The 20,299-nt window shown below is 47.8% G+C and overlaps 1 protein-coding gene and 1 long non-coding RNA gene across 3 annotated transcripts; one reads left to right on the top strand and one right to left on the bottom strand.

Annotated features, from left to right (window-relative positions):
• Positions 1–4,946: 4,946 nt before the first annotated feature.
• LOC144331346 (uncharacterized) lies at positions 4,947–18,505 on the bottom strand. Its single transcript, XR_013398408.1, has 2 exons — positions 18,049–18,505; positions 4,947–10,573 (listed from the first exon to the last, which is right to left on the bottom strand). It is a non-coding gene; the product is annotated as an uncharacterized LOC144331346 (long non-coding RNA).
• Positions 7,982–12,269, top strand: LOC144331345 (uncharacterized). 2 transcript variants are annotated; one of them, XR_013398407.1, is made up of 4 exons: positions 7,982–8,121; positions 8,622–8,764; positions 9,576–9,695; positions 11,220–12,269. XR_013398407.1 is itself a non-coding variant. In XM_077947494.1 (3 exons), the coding sequence occupies exons 1-3, from the start codon at positions 8,721–8,723 to the stop codon at positions 11,374–11,376; spliced, it is 321 nt and encodes a 106-aa protein (XP_077803620.1). In that variant the 5' UTR covers positions 8,631–8,720; the 3' UTR covers positions 11,377–12,269. The 2 variants fall into 2 exon arrangements, 1 of the variants encoding a protein (XP_077803620.1); XM_077947494.1 differs by lacking the exon at positions 7,982–8,121 and having other exon boundaries at positions 8,631–8,764.
• Positions 18,506–20,299: the final 1,794 nt, after the last annotated feature.

The following is a 20,299-nucleotide window of genomic DNA, read 5'->3' as shown; positions in this document are numbered from 1 at the left end:
TGGATCTGAGCCGCCTGAGGGGCATTTTAAATGTACAGATTCCCAGGCCCCATTCCCAGAGATTGATTTGGTAGGTAAGGTGGTGTCTGGGAATCTGTTTTTTTGTTTTGTTTTGTTTTTTTAAAGAAAGCGTCCTCAGATGATTCTGACATGCCACCAGGTTTGGGATCAGTCACCTAAAAGGGCATTTTGGAGTACAGTTCCTGTATTTGCAATAAGCCAGTCATGTAAGTGTCTGCCAGAAAAATAAGTCTGTGGGAAGAACTGCAGTGACACCTGGCTGAGTTTTGGAAGCCGAGGCCCTGCTCAGTGCTGCATTCCACATGATGGGGGCAAGAAGAAAAATAACAAGTAAGACTCGTTGAGAGCTTACTTCCTTCCATCTAAGTCTCTACATGCAATACCTCCTTTAATCTTCAAAACACCACCCTATGAGAAAGGTACTCTTAATGATTCCTTCTTTGCAGATGAAAACACTCAGTCTCAGAGGAATTAAGTTGCCCAAGGTCTCACAGCTCAGTCGAGTTAGGCTTGCAGCAAGGTCTGTCTGGCTCCCCTCGGCCGTTTTTCCTTCCTCGCCATTTCACTAGCCTTGAGGCACTCCCGGGATTCTGGAGGAGTCAGGACACAAATGAAAGTACGCAGTAGCTAGAAAGGTCAACCAGGTAAGAACAAGATGCCTGGTGGGGTGTGCAGACAGGTTACGGGTGAAGTATTAGGAAGGAGGAGGGGTGGGGGCTCAAACAGAGGAAAAAGAAGTGGTTCTTTGTGGCAGGGCCTTAGGACAATTGTTGCCAATTGTCCCCCAGCTGACCCAGCTCCTGCTGCATCACGAGCTTCCTCTGTCCCCTGTGCCTTCCACCAGTCTGGGTGCTAATTTGCACGCTGGCCTTGCTTGCCCCAGAATGCCTTTCCACCCACCCTCACCAGAGAGACTCAGATACAGCAAATATCCCTTAGATGCTTTCAGGTGTCATATCTCACTTAGACGCACTTTCAGATGAGGAAACTAAGGCTCAGAGACATTAAGTCACTTGCCTAAAATGCCACAGCAAATCAGTTGCAATACTGAGATTCAAACTTTATTTTTGACAACCTGATATGGTTTCAGTGTGTGCTCCTGCCCCCAGTTTTTGTGTTGAAGCCTAATCCCCAACGTGGAAGTATTAGGAGGCGAGGCCTTTGGGAGGTGATGTGGGTCATGAGGGCAGAAGCCTCATGGTGGGATTATGACCCTTATTATAAAAGAGGCCAGAGAGAGAGTCCTTGCCCCTTCCATGATGTGAGGACACAGCGAAAAGATGGCCATCTATTAGCCAGGAAATGGGTCACTACCAGACATGGAAACTATTAACCAGGAAGCAGCCAGGCTGGAGTGCAGTGGCACGATCTTGGCTCACTACAGCCTTGACCTCTGGGGCACAGATGATTCTCCCACCTCAGCCTCCCAAGTAGCTGGGACTACAGGCATGCACCATCATGACCAGCTCGTTTTTTGTATTTTTTGCAGAGATGGGGTTCTTGCTATGTTGCCCAGGCTGGTCTCAAACTCCTGGCTCAAGCGATTCTCCACCTCAGCCTCCCAAAGTGCTGGGATTACAGGCGTGAGCCACCGCACCCAGCCTTATTAGTGATTCTTAATTTGGGGTAAATTGTGGGGCCTTTTGGATCCTGTCAAAAGCTCCCTTCCCCGTGTTGTGAGCACACCTCTGTGCGTGTGTGGGGCTCACTCACAGAGCATGCGCAGGGCCGTGTTCACACACTGGTTAACATGCTCTGCTTTATTCGTGATTTGAGGGACCCCTCGCGGCAGTAGCAGTTCCACAAAAAACATATGAGAATCTCTCAAAGACAAAGGCAACTTAACGTACTGGTTTATCACAGGGGTGGGCTGCTTCTTCGCTGGCCCCCGGGGACCCGGAAACCATCAAAAGCTGAGGCTGGGAAACCCAGCTTCCTGCTTCTGGCCTCAATTCCCCACCGCTGTCACCACCATGACCACTAAAAATAAGACCAAACCCAGCCCACGCCCTCTCGAGGTCGTTCTCCTCATGATTTAGCTCCCTGCTTCCTGTTGATCTTTCAGGTTGTTTTATTTCACAGCCTCTGACTTCTGCTCACAGCCCACCAGGCATCTCCCCAGCATGAGCGGAAACAGTGTTTAACCAGAAAGAAAAGGGGAAGGTGGAGGTGGGAAGCCGCAGGGGACTGAGGGTCCATGTCCTGACTCTCTGCATCCACACTTGCACCCTCCACCCAGTGGCTGCCCCAGGGGACTCTGGTCCAGAGCCCATTCAAATGCTGCCAGGCGAGTTTGATGACTGCCTGCTCATAGGTTTTTGACAAATGTACTCAATCTCCCACCAATGGTTGTAGGGGTATGGAAGGCACAATCTCTATCCAGAATTATTCAATCACAAGAGGCGAGGACTGGGCCACACAGGACACAAAATCTCTGGAAGCAGTTGATGAGAAATGCCATTTGCCCCTTCCCATTTGTCTCCTGGACATTGAGGGTCATAGGCTCAGTTTTCTGATGTTGCCCCCAAATGCTTCTTCCAGCCATCCTTCCCCCGCCCCCCCCCCAGACAGAGTCTCTCTCTGTCGCCCAGGCTAAAGTGCAGTGGTGTGATCACAGCTCGATGCAGCCTTGACCTCCCAGGTTCAAGTGATCCTCCCACCTCAGCCTCCCTAGTAGCTGGGACTACAGGCGTGTGCCACTACACCTGGCTGATTTTTGTATTTCTTTGGTAGAGACGGGGTTTCGCCATTTTGCCCAGGCTGGTCTTGAACTCGTGGGCTTGGGTGATCTGCCCGCCTTGACCTCCCAAAGTCCTGGGATTACAGGTGTGAGGCACCATGGCTGGCCTCAGCCATAATTTCAGACTCCATCCCTCACAGGAGAGGTCCCTGGAGCCCTTCAGTAAAACCGAACTCCACCCTCTCCCAGTCTCCTGGCTGCCCTCTGCAATGTTTGTATTCGTCTTCTTTGCTAGATTGTGAACCCTTGGAGGGGCAAGAATGATCTCTTAATCACTCTTTTTAGAAATTTCACAACTAATAGATGTTTACTATGTGGAAATATTAGAAAATTCAGATGGCTTCCCCACCACCTCCCCAGAAAAAGGATAAAATGTACCCTGATGCCCAGCTGGGACCTGTAACATTTTGGTGATCTGTCCATTTTGCTTTTCTTTCTTTTTTTTTTTTTTTTTTTTTTTTTTTGGAGACGGAGTCTCACTCTGCCCCCCAGGCTGGAGTGCAGTGGCTGGATCTCGGCTCACTGCAAGCTCCGCCTCCAGGGTTTACGCCATTCTCCTGCCTCAGCCTCCCAAGTAGCTGGGACTACAGGCGCCCACCACCTCGCCCGGCTAGTTTTTTTGTATTTTTTTAGTAGAGACGGGGTTTCACCGTGTTAGCCAGGATGGTCTCGATCTCCTGACCTCGTGATCCACCCATCTCGGCCTCCCAAAGTGCTGGGATTACAGGTTTGAGCCACGGCGCCCGGCCGATCTGTCCATTTTCTTATGCAGACGCACACACACGCACGCACACACATGCACACGCATACACACGCACGCACACACATGCATGCGTGCACACACACACAAGGCATGCACACACACGTGCGCACACGCGCATGCACACACACGCACGCACACGTGCGCACGCACACACGCACATGCACCCACATAGATGCTCACACACTTGCACACACATGCACACACACATGCACACACATGCATACACACACGCACGCACACACGCACACACATGCATGCACACACACTCGCATGCACACACACACACGCACACACATAACAGAATGGAAATCAATACTCTATTTGGAGTCTATTACTCCTTTTTTAACTCTTCAATGATCTTAAAACATTTTCATACCAACATTTTGTATCATTGAAAATCACTGCAGAGTTGTCTATCAGTTGTATCACAGTTTTCTCAATAAGCCCCTATTGTTGGACATTTAGGTTATAGTCATTTTTTTGAGACAGGATCTCACTGAGGCTGGAGTGCAGTGGTACAAACATGGCTCACTGCAGCCTTGACCTCTTGGGCTCAAGCGATTCTCCCACCTCAGCCTCCCAAGTAACTGGGGCTACAGCCATATACCACCACGCCTGGCTATTTTTTTATTTTTTTATTTTTTTTTTATTTTATGGAAAGGAAGTCTCACTATGTTGCCCAGGCTGGTCTTGAATTCCTGGCCCAATTTTTTAAAAACAGCTTTGTTGGGATGTAATTCGCATACCATAAAATTCACCATTTTAGGGTGAACAATTCAGAGGTTTTTACTATATTTACAGAGTTCTGAAACCGTTACCATTATCTGATTTTAGAACATTTTCATCACACCCAAAAGAAACCCCACAGTCATTTCTGTCACTGCATTTACCCCACACCCTGAGGCCATGGGAATCCTTAATCTTCTTTCTGTGTTTATGGATTTTCACTTTTTTTTTTTTTTTTTTTTTTTTTTTTTGAGACAGAGTGTTGCTCTGTCTCCCAGGCTGGAGGTGCAGTGGCGCGATCTCGGCTCACTGCAACCTCTGCCTCCTGGGTTCCAGCAATTCTCCTGCCTCAGCCTCCCAAGTAGCTGGGATTATGGGCACCTGCCACCACGTCCAACTAATTTTTTGTATTTTTAGTAGAGACAGTGTTTTACCCCGTTGGCCAGGCTTGTCTCATCTCAAACTCCTGACCTCAAGTGATCCACCTGCCTCAGCCTCCCAAACTGCTGGGATAACAGGCATGAGCCATAGCACCTGGCTGATTTTTACTATTCTTGACATCTCAAGATATTCACATATAAATGAAATGTTACAATAGGCGTCTTCTTTCACTTAGCACAATGTTTTCACAGTTCACCATGTTGTAGCATGTATCAGTACTTCATTCCTTTCCATGGCTAAATAATATTCCTTGCATGCATATGCCACGTTTTGTTTATTCATTCATCAGTTGATGGACATGTGAGTTGCTTCCAGATTTTGGCTATTATGAATAATGCTGCTATGAACACTTGTGTGAACATTTTTACACGGACATATGTTTTCATTTCTCTTGGGTATATACTGAGTAGTAGAATTGCTGGGTCATATGGTAACTCTATGTTTAAGTTTTTGAGGAACTGCCAAACTGTTTTTCAAATATGGTTGTACCATTTTACATTCCCATTAGCAATGTATGAAGACTGGTTTCTCCACATCTTTGCCAACATGTTATTGCCCAGCAATTAACTTTTCATTCTGTACAGCACCCAGACACGTTTGTTGAATACAGGAACTGCTGAATCTGTGTTTGCTGGATTTATCATGCACTTCCCCTAAACAGAAACTTTTTGCATCTCTGAAATTCATTTACGTACTCTGTCCCCTAAAACGCCAAGCCAGATCCAGCCTCCACACTTGTAGTGGGGGAAGGTTTCATGAAGGAGGAGGCATTTGAGCTGGGAAATAGATGTAACAGGAAAACATGGATATAGGATCATAATTGATCTAGGATTGAATTCTGTTTAACCACTTGAGACTTGGTTTTACCACCTACTAAGTGGGGATAATAGTATCCATCTTATGAAATAATGCAAATAAAATGCTTAGCACAGTGACCGCCACATAGCAGGTCTCCTTCCTCCCCGGAGGATGAGAAGTTGGCTTTCAGATGAGCTGGGTAAGAACCTGTCAAGCGGAGAAAAGAGCATGTGCAATGGCCTGGTAGTGTGAAAGCAAGTGGCAGAATGAGGCGACTGGTGGGAGGGTAGCAACCAAGCCAGGAGGCAGATAAGGCCAGGGCACCAATGGACTCTCTCCCTGCAAAGGAAGTTGGATCTCATCTCTCACAAGTCATAGGCAACTAGGTGGTGAGTGACAGACCGTGATTTACATTTTAAAGAGCTCGCTCTCCAGCAGTGGGAGGCTGGACTGAGGGTTGAGACAGGGAGCAGTAAGACCAATAAGGGGGTCAATGAATTCATTGTTTAAATGAATTCAGGTGGGAAACCAGGGGATTAGACTGGGGCTGTGACAATGGCGATAGAAAAAGGAGCTGAATGGGAGAGAGGTTTCGGAGGTGGTGTCAATGGGCAATGGTGGCCACGTGGCCTATGAGTTACGGTCTGACAAGCTCTCTGTACACCTGCCAGGGAGGGAGGGCAGGGTGCTCTCCAAGTCACACCTTATTAAATCCTCACAACACCTCGGCAAGGAGGCACCCACTTTCCCAGTGACAGATCAAGAAACCGAGGCTCAAAGTAAGTAAGCAACTTGTCCAAAGTCATAAAGAGCAGGGATGAAGTTTGAATCCAGGTTTGTCTGCTTTCTTTCATCTTGGTGTCTCTCTGGGAAGGACTTAGCTGCACAGGAAAGTCTGGGATGGATTTGGACAGGGAGGGAGAGGAGGCAAAGTCAGTTATTTTTCATGGTGAGCAGCCTTGGTGTGATTGGCAGGTCAGAGCTCAGGGGATCCAGCTGAGGCCTGGAAGAGTTCTGTGAGGAGCCAAGGCAGAAATGTGGAAGTAAGATCATTTGTCCGACAGGAGGTTGGGATGTCTCCGATCATCTCTCTTCCTCAGGGTGCTGGGCACAGTAAGACGCCTTGGGAACAGAAGTGGGTTGAATGGAGTGACCATGCTGGCGTGAGGGTGGTACAGGGGCCCAGGCAGAGAGCAGGCAGTTTCCTTCCTCCTTCCCCATTCAGAACCCCATCCCGTGCTGGGAGTCTGGATCCTCTGGGTTTGGGACCATGCTGGAAGGGAGTGGAGGGTGTTCACAGGGCTGGTGGCCACAACCAGGCTCTCCCAAGCAGCCTTGAGCTTGTCCCTGAGCTCTGCCACCAGTGGGGCTGTTAGAGACCACAGCTCCTTGCAGGAAAACTCAACAGTCACACTGCAAGGAGCTGTCCCGGGGCCGCCGGCACAGGTGAGCTGAGAGCCGGTGTGGAGAGGGTGCGAGATCCCTCCGAACAAGTTGGGAGCTTGGATTCCTCTCCTGGTGCCTGGGGGAGGGGACGCCAGGCCCAGACTCTCAAGCTGCCAGGCCTCACACAGAAGGGGGAGCCCCTGGCTTCTCCTCTCCCCCAGGCCACACCTCTCATGGCCCCCTTCATGTGCACATTGGCCTTTGTCCACCAGGCCCTGCTCACTTGGCTTAAAGTTAGCAGAGGCCCAGATGGGGACATGGCAGGGAGCCATCTGGTCTTCTCCCAAGACTTTCAGCCCCCCACCCTCCCAATGCCTCAGCCTGCCTTGTCCCGACGACCCCCTGCTTCTCTCTCCCAAAGTCTTTATCCGTGTTTACTATCTGTCAATTAGGCGGCCTCAATACCCTGCACATGGAAAGCCAGTCAACCAAGCGTGGTAATCCCTCAGCCCCCTCCCCACGCCTCTTTCCCTCTGGGTTGGGGGAGAGGGCAGGAGGAGGAAGGCAGTTTGCAGTTTCTCCTCCAGTGAAAAGTGACCGTGGCATGGTCTCTCTGGTCAGCGTTTTCTCCCCCCCTGCAGACCCCTCCCAGGCCACAGCTGGAGTTGGGGGAGGTCGGGGTGAGGAGGGACGGCAGCAAGCAGGTACCTGTGAGTGAGGGGTGGGCAGGGGCAGAGGCATGGGGTGAGGCTGCCGTGAGACGCAGGCTCCTGACTGCCTCGGGGCTGGCTCGGTTCGCCTTTCCAGCTGGAAGAGTTCCAGGCCATGGACAGGTGTGTCTAGCGGCTCCTCCCCAAGGGAGGGCCAGGCTCAGCACATCTCTCTGGCCACTCGGAGACCTTCATCCACGTAGAAGGAAGAGGGAAAGAAAGAATGAAAGTGGAAGAGGAAGGAGACAGGGAGAGAGGTGCTGCAGGGGGACTGGGGACAGAGGACGTGTCCCAGGAGGGGCCTCTGTGCCCTCCAGGGACAGCATCTGGATGCCTGCCGTGGAGCCCTCCAGCCCTAGGCACCGACCCACACTCCCTTCATCCCAGCCTCAGCTCCAAGAAGAGGAGGGGCTCATCCTTGCAGCTGAGAACACTGAGCTCAGGGAAAACACTCGGCTGGTGCTTGGCAAAGCTTCTGGCTCCATGGTTCTTCCTCCCCCTCAGCCTCCATCACAGCCCAGTGCCTCCCCTACCAGGTGGGGAATCCACCTTCTTGCGGGACACAGGCAGTCTGATTTCAGGCTCCTGATTTGTTCTGGCAAAGCCTGTCTTGCTGCAGGAATCACATGAGCTGCCCTAACAGCTTCCCAGGGCGAGAGGGCCCAGGCTCCGTCCATCCCCAGGGAGGGGGTGGAGCACGGCAGAGAAACAGAAGAGCCACGGATTGGTGGTCACAAACTCTGAAAGGTGACTTTTCTCAGGAGAGACACAGTAGCTCAAAGGGCTCAGGAGTCAGAGACACCAGCCTTTGAGTCCTGAACCCCACTTACTGGCCACCAGTTGGAGCAAGATGTTAGCCTCCCCGTGCCTGCAGTTCCTCCCCCCTTAAGGCAGGGTAGGTGGTAATGGTGCCTACCCCGTGGGGCTGTCCTGGGAGGGCGATAGTCCAGGTAAAGCCTCCAGAGCCATGCCTTAGACTTGAGGGTGTCCCACACGTGCTGGTGGAATTGACCACTTTTGTACTTTCTCCCCCTAGGCTGACCTCTCCCAGGGCCCACGCATCACACCAGGCAAGACTTTTTTCATCTGCACACAACACGGACTGGCACTGACTCCCAGCTGCCCTCCAGGCAGGATGTGGACTCCCCCTGCTTTGTTCATCAATGTCAAATGTCCCAGGTCAAGTGAGGGATAAACCCCATCTAAGAGGACAGGAAAAATTCCGGTCAAATTGCTGGCCTTACAGCCAGCATGCAGGTCTGAGGGGAAGGCGGACAGCTGGCAGGGCAGCTAGTTTATAGTCTTGGTCCCCGCAGAGTCTCCCTTTATCCCAGTCAGTGGTGGCTCTGATCCATCCCATAAAGCCCCTACTCAGAGGGCAGCCTGCCCCACACGTGTGCTACTCCAGCCAGGGCGGGCCGAGACCTGGTCCTTCTATTTGAACTAACAACTTGGTGTCCCGGCCTGCTGATACCCTCTCAATATCTGTTACTTCTTTTTCTAGAGAGGGGTTGAGCACAGAGAGAGGGGTGGAGGGCCAAGTGGGGTGGGGTGGGAGCGGCGATGGGCTTCCAACACACAACCACACCCAGAGAGAAAGGCCCTGCTGTAAACCAGATTGTCATCTTTGGCAACCAATGGATGCTAGAGGTCTTAATGCCTTCCTCCACCTCAGAGTGTTTCATCAGAGTCTTCTTTTTTAGAAAATAATTTTTTTTTTAATAGAGACGAGGTCTCGCTATGTTGAGCAGGCTGGTGGAAATCCTGGCCTCAAGTGATCCATCCGCTTTGGCCTTCCAAAGTGCTGGGATAATAGGCATGAGCCACTGCGGCCAACCATAGTATTCTTTCAACCACAGACAGTAGACTTCCTATGAGGAATTCCAGGAAGTTGATGTTTTTCATCCTCTCCACCTTTATCAGAATGGATTTTAAGTCCCTTACAGACTGGCATGCTGGCTAACAGCTGTTGACCTGCTTCTTACTCCAGCTCTGGTTCCAACAATAACACTGGCTCCTCGAACCTCCAACCCAGGGAACGGTTTCTGCCAAGACAATGTGCCTTAGGAGCTGAGACTACCAGGGGACCAGAATTCCAGCAGTTCCCCAGGTATGAGCTCCCAGCAGAAGGGACAGTGTTGACTAGAGAAGCCATCAGAAAAGTTTGTTTTCTGGAAGGACAGGACTGGCTGATGCTGAGAAGGGAGGGGAGTAGGAGAGGCAGGAACTCTCAGCACAGACCCCAGCCACTCCACCTGTCACCCCAAAGAGCTGGTCATGCCCCGGATCACGTTCCATCTCCCAGTGGGGAAAGGCAGCCAGCCACCCTCAGAGGAAAGCGTCCATGTGGCCACCGATGGCAGGGAGAGCAGTGTGGGGAGAAATCTCTATTTGGAAGAGGAGACATAGTTGGGTGGGTGGTTCCCTGGCCTTATCAGGCCTCTGCAGTCCAGCATGGCACTGGGAGAGATGGGCCGTCCTATCTCTGCCCTGCTGGGCTTGGCTCAGTCCCCACTAGACGGAGGGCTTTGCCCTGTCACCCCTGCACTCCATGCCACCCTGCTTCGTTGACCCCACTGGCCTCCAGGCCGCAGCCAGCTGTAGTGGGAAGAGGAGTGGGCTGACTCTCAAAGTCAGGGGTGAGGACAGGCATGGCGCTGCCTGGACTGGGCAAATACTGGCAACGGCAGAAAGCAGGAGAGGTGCGTCGAAGGGGAGTTAAGATCCAGAACATTTAGAGACAAATTAAACAGCTCTTATAGAATTCACTCAGCTGGGGGTATTGATCACATTTCTCCCTGGTGGCAAAATGGACATGGCTTAGATAAGTCAAGGTAGCACGTACTTGGGAATGCTTTCCATTTTCCACTGAGGTAGGTGATGGCACAGCTGTGGCTTCAGGCTATGTGCTCGACATACTCTGACACTAGCGACGTGACCTCAGGCAAACCGTATCTCCACTTAGTCTCACCTTCCTCATCTGTAAAACTGAGAAAAAGTTTTCATGAAATTAAACCCAGGCCAGGCATGGTGGCTCACCGTTTAATTCCAGCACTTTGGGAAGCCAAGGTGGGCAGATCACTTGAGGTCAGGAGTTGGAGACCAGCCTGGCCAACGTGGTGAAATCCTGACTCTACTAAAAATACAAAAATTAGCTGAGAGTCGTGGCGCGTGCCTGTAGTCCCCAGCTACTCAGGAGGCTGAGACATGAGAATCGCTTGAACCCGGGAGGCAGAGGTTGCAGTGAGCTGAGATCGCACCGCTGCACTCCAGCCTGGGGGGACAGAGTGAGATCCTGTCAAAAAAAAAATAATAATAAACACAATAATGTGTGTGAAGTACACAGCCTAGGACACAGAAGGTACTCAGTCATTGTTCCTCCTGCTGAAAGTACCTTCCCATCACTTTCCAGTTGACTAATCTGATATTGAATAATGGATTATCATAACCCATGGTGGTTTTAAAACATGTTCATGTTTTTGACATTCCTTTCTTCGAAAGGTAGAAACTAGTGTCCCTCCCCTTGGATTTAGCTGAACTCAGTGACTTGCTTCTAATGATGAGAATGTGGCTGAAGTGCGAGTGTGTGTTACTGTGGTTTCTGCTTTGTTCTGCCTTGGATCGTCTGCTGCAGGGGCTGCCCTGTCGCGAGGGCACTCAAGCTGCCTGCGGAGAGGCCCATACGGGGAGCATCGAAGGTCCCACCAACAGCTGGCACCAACTTGCCAGCCATCTGGGAAGAAGACCCTCCAGTCCCAGTCAAGCTTGCAAATGGCTGTGGCTCTGGCTGATGTCTTAACTGCAACCTCTTGAAAGACTCCAAGCCAGAACGTTCCTAAATTTCTGACCCCCCAAGACTGTGAGATATATTAAATGTATATTGCTGTTTTAAGTTTCTAAGTTTTGGAGTGATTTGTTACATAGCAATAGATAACTAACATATATCCTATTGCCTTCCAAAACGGTTTTGAAACTGCATATAGGTAAAATCATAGCTTTAACTAAATGAAAAGCTATTAGAACAGGATTTAAAAGAAGACAGAGAAATAACAAATAGGGTAGGTATAGGGAGGAGTCTGGCTGTACTAGAAAACCTGGCTAAAGACAAAACATAGCTCTAGGCTCCATGCAAGCCAGGGCAAAAATGGAAGCTTGATGGGCCACAGTAAAACTTTTTGTGGTGGTGGTGGTGAATGAGGATGTGCATTTGACATGCGGGCCTTTAGGTAAATAGCATCACACGGTCTGGTGGGTGGTAACGTGCAGACACTCCGCCTACTGTAGATCAGACTGCGTGTTTGAAATGGTAAATACAGTAGTGCATACAGTTCACGTATAACCGTGCACCTTCTGCCAGTTTTCAGGAACTCCTGGCATCATAAAAATAGAAAAAATATATTAATATATACATACATATTCAAAAAATATAACTTTTAACATAGGTACTAGTTTTTGTTTTTTGTTTTTTTGAGACAGAGTCTTGCTCTGTTGCCCAGGCTGGAGTGCAGCGGCACGATCTCAGCTCACTGCAACATTTGCCTCCCAGGTTCAAGCGATTCTCCTGCCTCAGCTGCCTGAGTAGCTGGGATTACAGCTGCCCACTACCATGCCCAACTAATTTTTGTATTTTTAGTAGAGATGGGATTTTACCATGTCGGCCAGGCTGGTCTCAAACTCCTGACCTCAGGTGATCCGCCCGCCTCAGCCTCTCAAAGTGCTGGGGTTACAGGCGTGAGCCACCGCTCCCAGCTCATAGGTACTAGATTTTTTAAAAGGCATAAAAAGGTTGCTAGTGGAAAGAAAGTCTCCATTCCACCCATCCCTTACAGGTCAGTTTCCTTTCCCATGGCCAACCCTGTGTGATTTCTGACTTAGACTTCCAGGGATATTTTATACACATACAAGCAAGTCATGTAAATTGTTACCCCCTTCATTATACTATTATACTAATAGCAGCATACCACAGGCATTGTTCTGCACTGCGAGCTTTTTATTACTCCATATTGACATGACTCCAAGTAACATCTTCCCCTAATTATCACAATTTTTGATTTTCTGAGTTTCTACTGTTTCATTGTTCAACATTGAGAAATATAAAAAAGTTGATGGTGTGGCTCATGCCTGTAATCCCAGCACTTTGTGAGGCTGAGGCAGGAGGATCATTTGAGGCAAGGAGTTTGAGACAAGCCTGGGAAACATAGCCAGATCCCGTCTCTACCAAAAATATTAAAAAATTAGCTGGGCAAGGTGGCATGTGTCTGTAGTCCTAGCTACTCAGGAGGCTGAGGTGGGAGGACTGCTTGAGCCCAGGAGTTCGAAGCTGCTGTGAGCTATGACTGTGCCGATGCACCCCAGCCTGGGTGACAGGGAGTTCCTGTCTCTTAAAAAATTTATATATATATATATACATGCACACACTCATATACATACATGAGTTAATATATACATATACACACACGTAAGAGTTAAGAGAATAGGCCAGGCGCGGTGGCTCATGCCTGTAATCCCAGCACTTTGGGAGGCCGAGGTGGGCGGATCACGAGGTCAGGAGATTGAGACCATCCTGGTTAACATGGTGAAACCCCGTCTCTACTAAAAATACAAAAAAATTAGCCGAGCGTGGTGGTGGGTGGCTGTAGTCCCAGCTACTTGGGAGGCTGAAGCAGGAGAATGGCGTGAACCCGGGAGGTGGAGCTTGCAGTGAGCCGAGAACGTGCCACTGCACTCCAGCCTGGGCGACAGAGCGAGACTACATCTCAAAAAAATATATAAATATTTAAAAATTTTTTAAAAATAGACTTAAGACAATAAAGGCACTTGTAATTCCACCAAGAAATGACTGTTAAATCTATGCTGTTCAAGTGTGTTCTTTCCTGTCTTCCCCTTATAAATATGAATTTGTGTACTGCGTTTAATTTTCAAAGTAAAATTGGCACCAAAGTGTAGAAATAATTTTATAATCTGGCTTTTTTCCCCCATTTACTATACATACGTCCCCCCCTCCCCAACCATTATATTGTGAGTATAAATAGGGTTTTCTTTCTTTCTTTTTTTTTTTTTTTTTGAGACGGAGTTTCACTCTTGTTGCCCAGGCTGGAGTGCAGTGGCGCGATCTCAGCTTACCACAACTTCCGCCTCCCGGGTTCAAGTGATTCTCCTGTCTCAGCCTCCTGAGCAGCTGGGATTACAGGCATGTGCCACCACGCCCGGCTAATTTTGTATTTTTAGTAGAGATGGGGTTTCTCCATGTTGGTCAGCCTGGTCTCAAACTCCCGACCTCAGGTGATCCACCTGCCTTGACCTCCCAAAGTGCTGAGATTACAGGCGTGAGCCACCATGCCCGGCCATATGCAGGGTTTTCTTAATGTTCTGCCAGCGCGCAGGACCAACATGAACCTGCCTTTTCTGTGTCTGCTCCAGACTGCTGAGAACAGCTTGGTCTAACCTGTGACCAGAGCATCCCCAAGATGGAAAACTTGGTATCTGTAAGACACCAAGAAAACCGAAATTGTGAAGCATTAAGCTTGTTCATACAAGACTTTTCTAGATTTCCAAGATGAAATAGCCAGGGCCACACAGCCTTCAGATGACCAGCCCCCTGTGCCTCCTCAGCTTTCAAGGGCAATGAGAGCTACAAAATGTCCTTTCCACAACAGCCTGAAAGGCGGCTGCTTCCACTGAACACATCTTAGAACCATGACTTGTCTGCCATATTCCTCCAGGATTCTCCAGGAAGCTGTTTGCGGTCTAGGTATTCCCATTGATCTTGAAGCTGCTGCTCTAGACCATCTTTGTCTGAGGGGAGTCATCATAATATTTTCATCCATCACCTTCTCAAGGCACAAATCATACTTCCCAACAATGGGGTTTCTCACTGGAAAATAGTAAATTACATAACTTATCTGTCCATTACTCATCTTCTGTCCTTTTTCAAAGGCTAGAAAACTGGTCACAATTCAGCAAAGAATTCCATAAAGAATATGAATGACAATATTTCAAGTGGATAACTGTGAGAGATAAGCCAGTGATTGTTTAATCTGTCTCCTAATATGCATTCTCTTCTAGCAGATTGAGATAGAGAAAAGTGATAATACAAACAATACCAACATCAGTTGAGGGCTTCCTGATACTGGGGTCCATGCTAAGTTTTTTTTTGTATATTATAATCTTGCTTAATTCTTATTACAACCCTAAGAGTTTAGCATAATTATTATGCCCATTTCATAGAAAAGTGAAGAGGTAGGAATCAAACTCGGGTCTCTATGACTCTAGGGCAATAATGCTTTACTATTGGACAAAGAAAAAGAAATGCTACAACAATTGCAAATGTGGAAATTTCATGGTATTATTGGTATAATTGCTTAATGAGATAACATGTGAATATCATGTGTCATAGCTATTCTATCATCAAATGGAGTGGGAAAGAAAACACAAGCCCAGTATAATGTAATGTTTTATTTAACTGATGCCTGCTGTCCCTGGAGATCCACAGTAAACTAAGATGATGAATAAGACAGCAAGTATTTTTGGGAATCAGAGAAAGAGGAAGTATAAACTCTCAAGTTTGATTGCTTAGGTTTGAACCCCAGCTTTGACACTAACTATGTGATCTTGGGCAACTTCTCTAAGCTTTAGTTTTCTTCTCTGTAAAATGGAGATGATAACAATCTACCTCAGAAGTTTGTTGTATTAAATTAATGCATCAACTTAAACTACCTGGTGCTCAGTAAATTCTAGCTATTACATTTTACTCACAGAGTTAAAATGTGCCAACAACCTCTATCGATGACAGCAGCCCTCAGTTAAATAAACAATTAGTGAAGATCCAACGGACAATACATGAATCAGAAAACCACACTACTGATCAGAATAGTGAAAGTGTGCTATCACTATTCATTTTATCAGCATACTTGTAGTAGGATTTGCTAAGACCAGCACCCAGTCTTTTATCCTTTTCACATTCCCAAAGTTATCCTTGGCTACCTAAAAGAAGCAACACTGTGGTGCTCTGGAAGGCCCTCGGCACCCTAGATTAGCGAATGCCAGTGGGGGTGCCAACTCTTTCTCACCTAGAAGCCACTTTAGCCATGAGAGAAAGTTGGGGAAGGCTTCTGCGACATTGCTACAAGCTCTAATACCTGATTTTCCTACCAGCTGGAGAGAAGGCTGCACTCAGTGAATAACCTGGCATAACAGAAACAGACTTGAGTCTGAATCCACTTATTAAGTGGTGAAATGAGAAAAATTCCTTACCCTCTCTCTAAACCTGTTTCCCCCTTTGGTGGAGATAACCATACAGTGCAGGATTGAGGATTAAATGAGATAATGTAATTAAAACATGTAGTACAAAGCCTACATGGTAGGCACTTGATAAACTGTAGTTATTATTATTATTAGCTTTATAGATCAGACTAATGGCTCCAAGGATTTTCACCGAGCCACTTCCTGACTTTCACTATTTAAGATATATGAGATTATCTTTCTGCTATGTACATGTTACTAACATGTCACCAACATCAACAGTGTTGTCCATTGTGAGCAACAGAAATGCAGAATCTATTTTTGGCCAAGGATGGTGAAGGACAAAAAGATGAACAAGGTATGTACAGTCCCTGCTTTCCCAGAGCTTACATCTTGTAGGGGAGACAGATGCATAATCAATAATGCTTACAAGACAGGCTAAGCATGATCCTAAAGTGCTACTGGAGTTTGGTAAGGGAAGAAGTCATTTTGATGAAAGGAAACATCCTTTATCAGTGTGCCCAGATGGAGAAGGGTGCCTGGAGAGCTAAGGCGGTCACTGGGAGAGTATATGCCTTCTGCCGGGTACCCAAGTTGGGGAAGATGGGGACGGAAAGAGGGCCTGCTTGCCAAGTGACAGGGCTAGGTGTTCTATGGACAATTGTGGGAGTAGATGACTGGATGACTCATACAGCTGGCTCCTGAGTCCCCTAGATGATGACAGATCGCAGCTCCTACACGTACGGTCCTAAGGAAGCCATTCTCTCCAGAAGCAGGTTGGAGGAGTGAACTGAGAGGTCATTATTTGGGCAGATGTGGCAAGACAAATCAGAGGCCTCTGACTCAGTGGCAAATGGCTATTGCCACAACCAGAGGGTTATGGAGGATGCCATGTGGAATCGAAGGTGTTTTGCCAGTATAAAATCATACCCTCATTTTTTATAGGAGGAGGAAACACAGACCACTGTCTTTGATTCTCTTCTATCCAATTAGTGTTCTTGAGGTGCATCTCATAGTGACTCCTGATAAGAGGGTGGTGGGGTCGGGGGTGGGGAAGGGCAGACATCACTGGTGATAAATTTTCCTATAGTGAAACTGCCTCCAGATAGGAAAATTAGTTCACAGGAAACATGGGGCCATCTTCACAGCGTTTCAGTAGCACTTGGCCTTTGCTTATTCATCTTTGCTAGTCCTCAGGTAGGTTCTGGTGTGAAATACTAACTCATTCCTGCAGCCACTCTTACATGGCTGTCTTGTTATCACACAGGGTTGCTTTCATTGTAAAAGCCAGATCAGGGCCCGTCCCTGTCTCTGCAGTGCGCCTCTCCCACAATGACTAGGGCCACTTGACCGGCTTACCTGGCTTTGGTGTCCAGGACTAGTCCTAATGAGGCCAGCAGAACTGAGGTAGCTCTGGCTCCTGGCTCTGGGACTCACTCAGCACCAAGCCAAGCCTGTCCCCAGGCCAGTCGTGACCTTGTCTTGGCTCTGAGCACTGCCTGGCTCCCGGGATTCTGAGCAGTATTGTGCACCTCAGTTCTGATAACAGGATTCCCATCTGTCATTTTCCTTCTATCCGAGTTCTTGTCTCGAAGAACTGCTAACTATACCCAGGCCCCTTAAGCCTGAAGTCCTGCCATGATCTTGCCATTACCCCACAGGAAGTAGCGGAAGCGCTGCTCTTAGAGCTTAGCCTGCGGCTGGCACTCTTACACATGCTACTGGGCCTCTGCCGCCCTGCTTTCTTACTCCGGAATCCTGACTGGGACTCCCTCTTCCCTGATGCAGACCATTTACCAGACTACGCTTTTGGCTGATGGCTGTGTTCTCCAGGCTCCATGTTTCACTGGCTGGGCTGGGCTTCCTACTAGCTCTCCAGCTCAAGCTCTTCCCCAAGTGCCTGATTTTGCTCAGTGAGTGGGTAGAATTCCCGAGCTAGCCCCACCCAGCCTGCCCTGTTCCTCTGCAGTTAATTGAGCCATGCTCAGCTTGGCTTTGGCAAGTACATGTGCATATACCCTTGCTCAATATTAATTTAAAGGTCAAAATGGAGACACACGACCATACTTACATACCAAAACATTTCATAGTATGTTCTAAAGTAAAACACTATTTTAAAAATAATTTAAAAACAAAACATCTCAATTATCACAGAGTATATTTTAAACTAAATAATTTACAAGGCTTAAGATACCCAAACGTCTGGGTGCAGTGAGTCTTACCCCCTCCCTGCGATGTGGACCAGTAGATAATATTCGGGATACAGTCTTGGTTGTCCTGATAGCCTCAAATGACCTTTATTTCAGTTGAAACAATTGAAGCCAACATTTCCAAAACAGAAATCAGGTAGGAAGAAATGTTGAACTTTAACTCCTTAGTCCAGCAAACACCTTTGGAAGAGATTGCCTGTGCATGCCAACAAGCTGGCTGTATCTACATGTTCTCTCATAAAACTAGGAGCTCATCTACTCTGAAGTCAAAGTCTAGCAAACCAGTTGCCACTGAATCCAACCTCTACAGCATTACTCAACAGGAAAGGGGTGAGTTATAGCATGCAACAACTACTTCCTCCCTAGCTCCTGCTTGGTGAAAATCTTCAGAAGCTATTGCTTTTGGAAAAAAAAAACCATTAGTTTAGATCTTGACTGTCTATGAAAGAAAATAGTAAAGGAAGGACAGAACACAACCGGAAAACCATTGAGAAGAGTCTAGCAGCACTGTAGCTCCAGGTCCAGGCTGGGGACTGTCACTATATTTGTTCTATAAACCCAGGAAAGATAAGTCAGGAGTACCAGAAGGAAATCCAAAAGAGCCTGCCTTTTTTTTTTTTTTTTTTTTGAGATGGAGTCTTGCTCTGTTGCCAGGCTGGAGTGCAGTGGCGCAGTCTCGGCTCACTGCAACCTCTGCCTCCTGGGTTCAAGCAATTCTTATGCCTCAGCCTCCCGAGTAGCTGGGACTACAGGCATGCACCACCATGCCTAGCTAATTTTTGTATTTTTAGAAGAGAGGAGGTTTCACCACGGTGGCCAAGATGGTCTCAATCCCCTGATCTCATGATCCGCCCGCCTCGGCCTCCCAATGTGCTGGGATTACTTGGACCTGGCTGACTCTGCCTCTTAAGGCCTGCATTGTGCTGGGTGCAGTGGCTCACGCCTGTAATTCCAGCACTTTGGGGGGCCGAGGCAGGTGGATCACCTGTCGGGAGTTCGAGACCAGCCTGGCCAATATGGTGAACACTCGTCTCTACTAAAAATACAAAACATTAACCGGGCGTGGGGGTGGGCATCTGTAATCCCAGCTACTTGGGAGACTGAGGCGGGAGAATCGCTTGAACCCGGGAAGCGGAGGATGCAGTGAGTCGAGATCATGCCACTGCACTTCAGCCTCGGCGCGACGGTGAGACTCTGTCTCAAAGAAAAAAATAATAAAGCCTGCATTTTATAACTGTACTACTTCCTCATTTCCATCCCCATCTACTAGGATATGTTATATTGCTTTGGGATATCCAAGTTTTTCTAAAAACTTTCAAGTCTAAGTATCAATCTGAAGGGACATTGTTTGGTCTAAGAAGTCCAAATAACACTCTGCCACGATCTTTCTATAGGGCTCACATATTTATCAGCTTTTTGAGTGCGAGTCTAATATAGACAATGAGGAAAATCTTGTCTATAAGTCCTTTTATCTGGTGCTGCAAGTTTGTACTACATATTGATTCTGCCATTTCATAAACACTTTCAAAAAAATCCTAGAGTTTCTTAGAAATTTAATATTCTTCAATACACATTCAAATTAGATGAATACAATCAATGCTATTAAAGCATGTTGGTTAGCAAGAAACAAGTATTTTGCCTAGTGACAGCAGTCATATACCACTGGAGAGGTTTTCTTACCATCAGAAGCAAGGTCAGGACTGGCTCTGGAGAATGACAAAACTGTTTGTGTAAAAACAAAATCTAGAAACAAAAAGGCAAGTTAATAACTTTCAAAGGCTGGGCATGGTGGCTCACACCTGTAATCCCAGCATTTTGGGAGGCCAAGGCAGGTGGATCGCCTGAGGTCAGGAGTTCAAGACCAGCCTGGACAACATGGTGAAACCCCATCTCTACTAAAAATACAAAAATTAGCCAGGTGTGGTGGTGGGCACCTGTAATCCCAGCTACTTGGGAGGCTGAGGCGGGAGAATCACTTGAACCCAGAAGGCGGAGGTTGCAGTGAGTCGAGATTGTACCACTGCGTTCCAGCCCGGGCACAGAGTGAGACTCCATCTCAGAAAACAAACAAACAAAACAACAACAAGAAAAACCCCTTCACCATAGCTTCAGTACAAAGACTTACCCAACCAGAAATTATACAGGCCTTAAAAATAATTGTGGGCCAGGCCTACTTTGGGAGGGTGAAAATTGTGTATCATGGCAGCTCTGAGTCCGTGGAGTCGACATCACGAACAAGGATCTCCTTCCCGAGTTGAAAAAA

The sequence above is a fragment of the Macaca mulatta genome, chromosome 9 (genome assembly GCF_049350105.2).
Source record: "Macaca mulatta isolate MMU2019108-1 chromosome 9, T2T-MMU8v2.0, whole genome shotgun sequence".
NCBI classification, from domain to species: domain Eukaryota; kingdom Metazoa; phylum Chordata; class Mammalia; order Primates; family Cercopithecidae; genus Macaca; species Macaca mulatta.
Note: the sequence above shows the minus strand (reverse complement) of the source record. Positions and strands in the feature narration are given on the sequence as shown.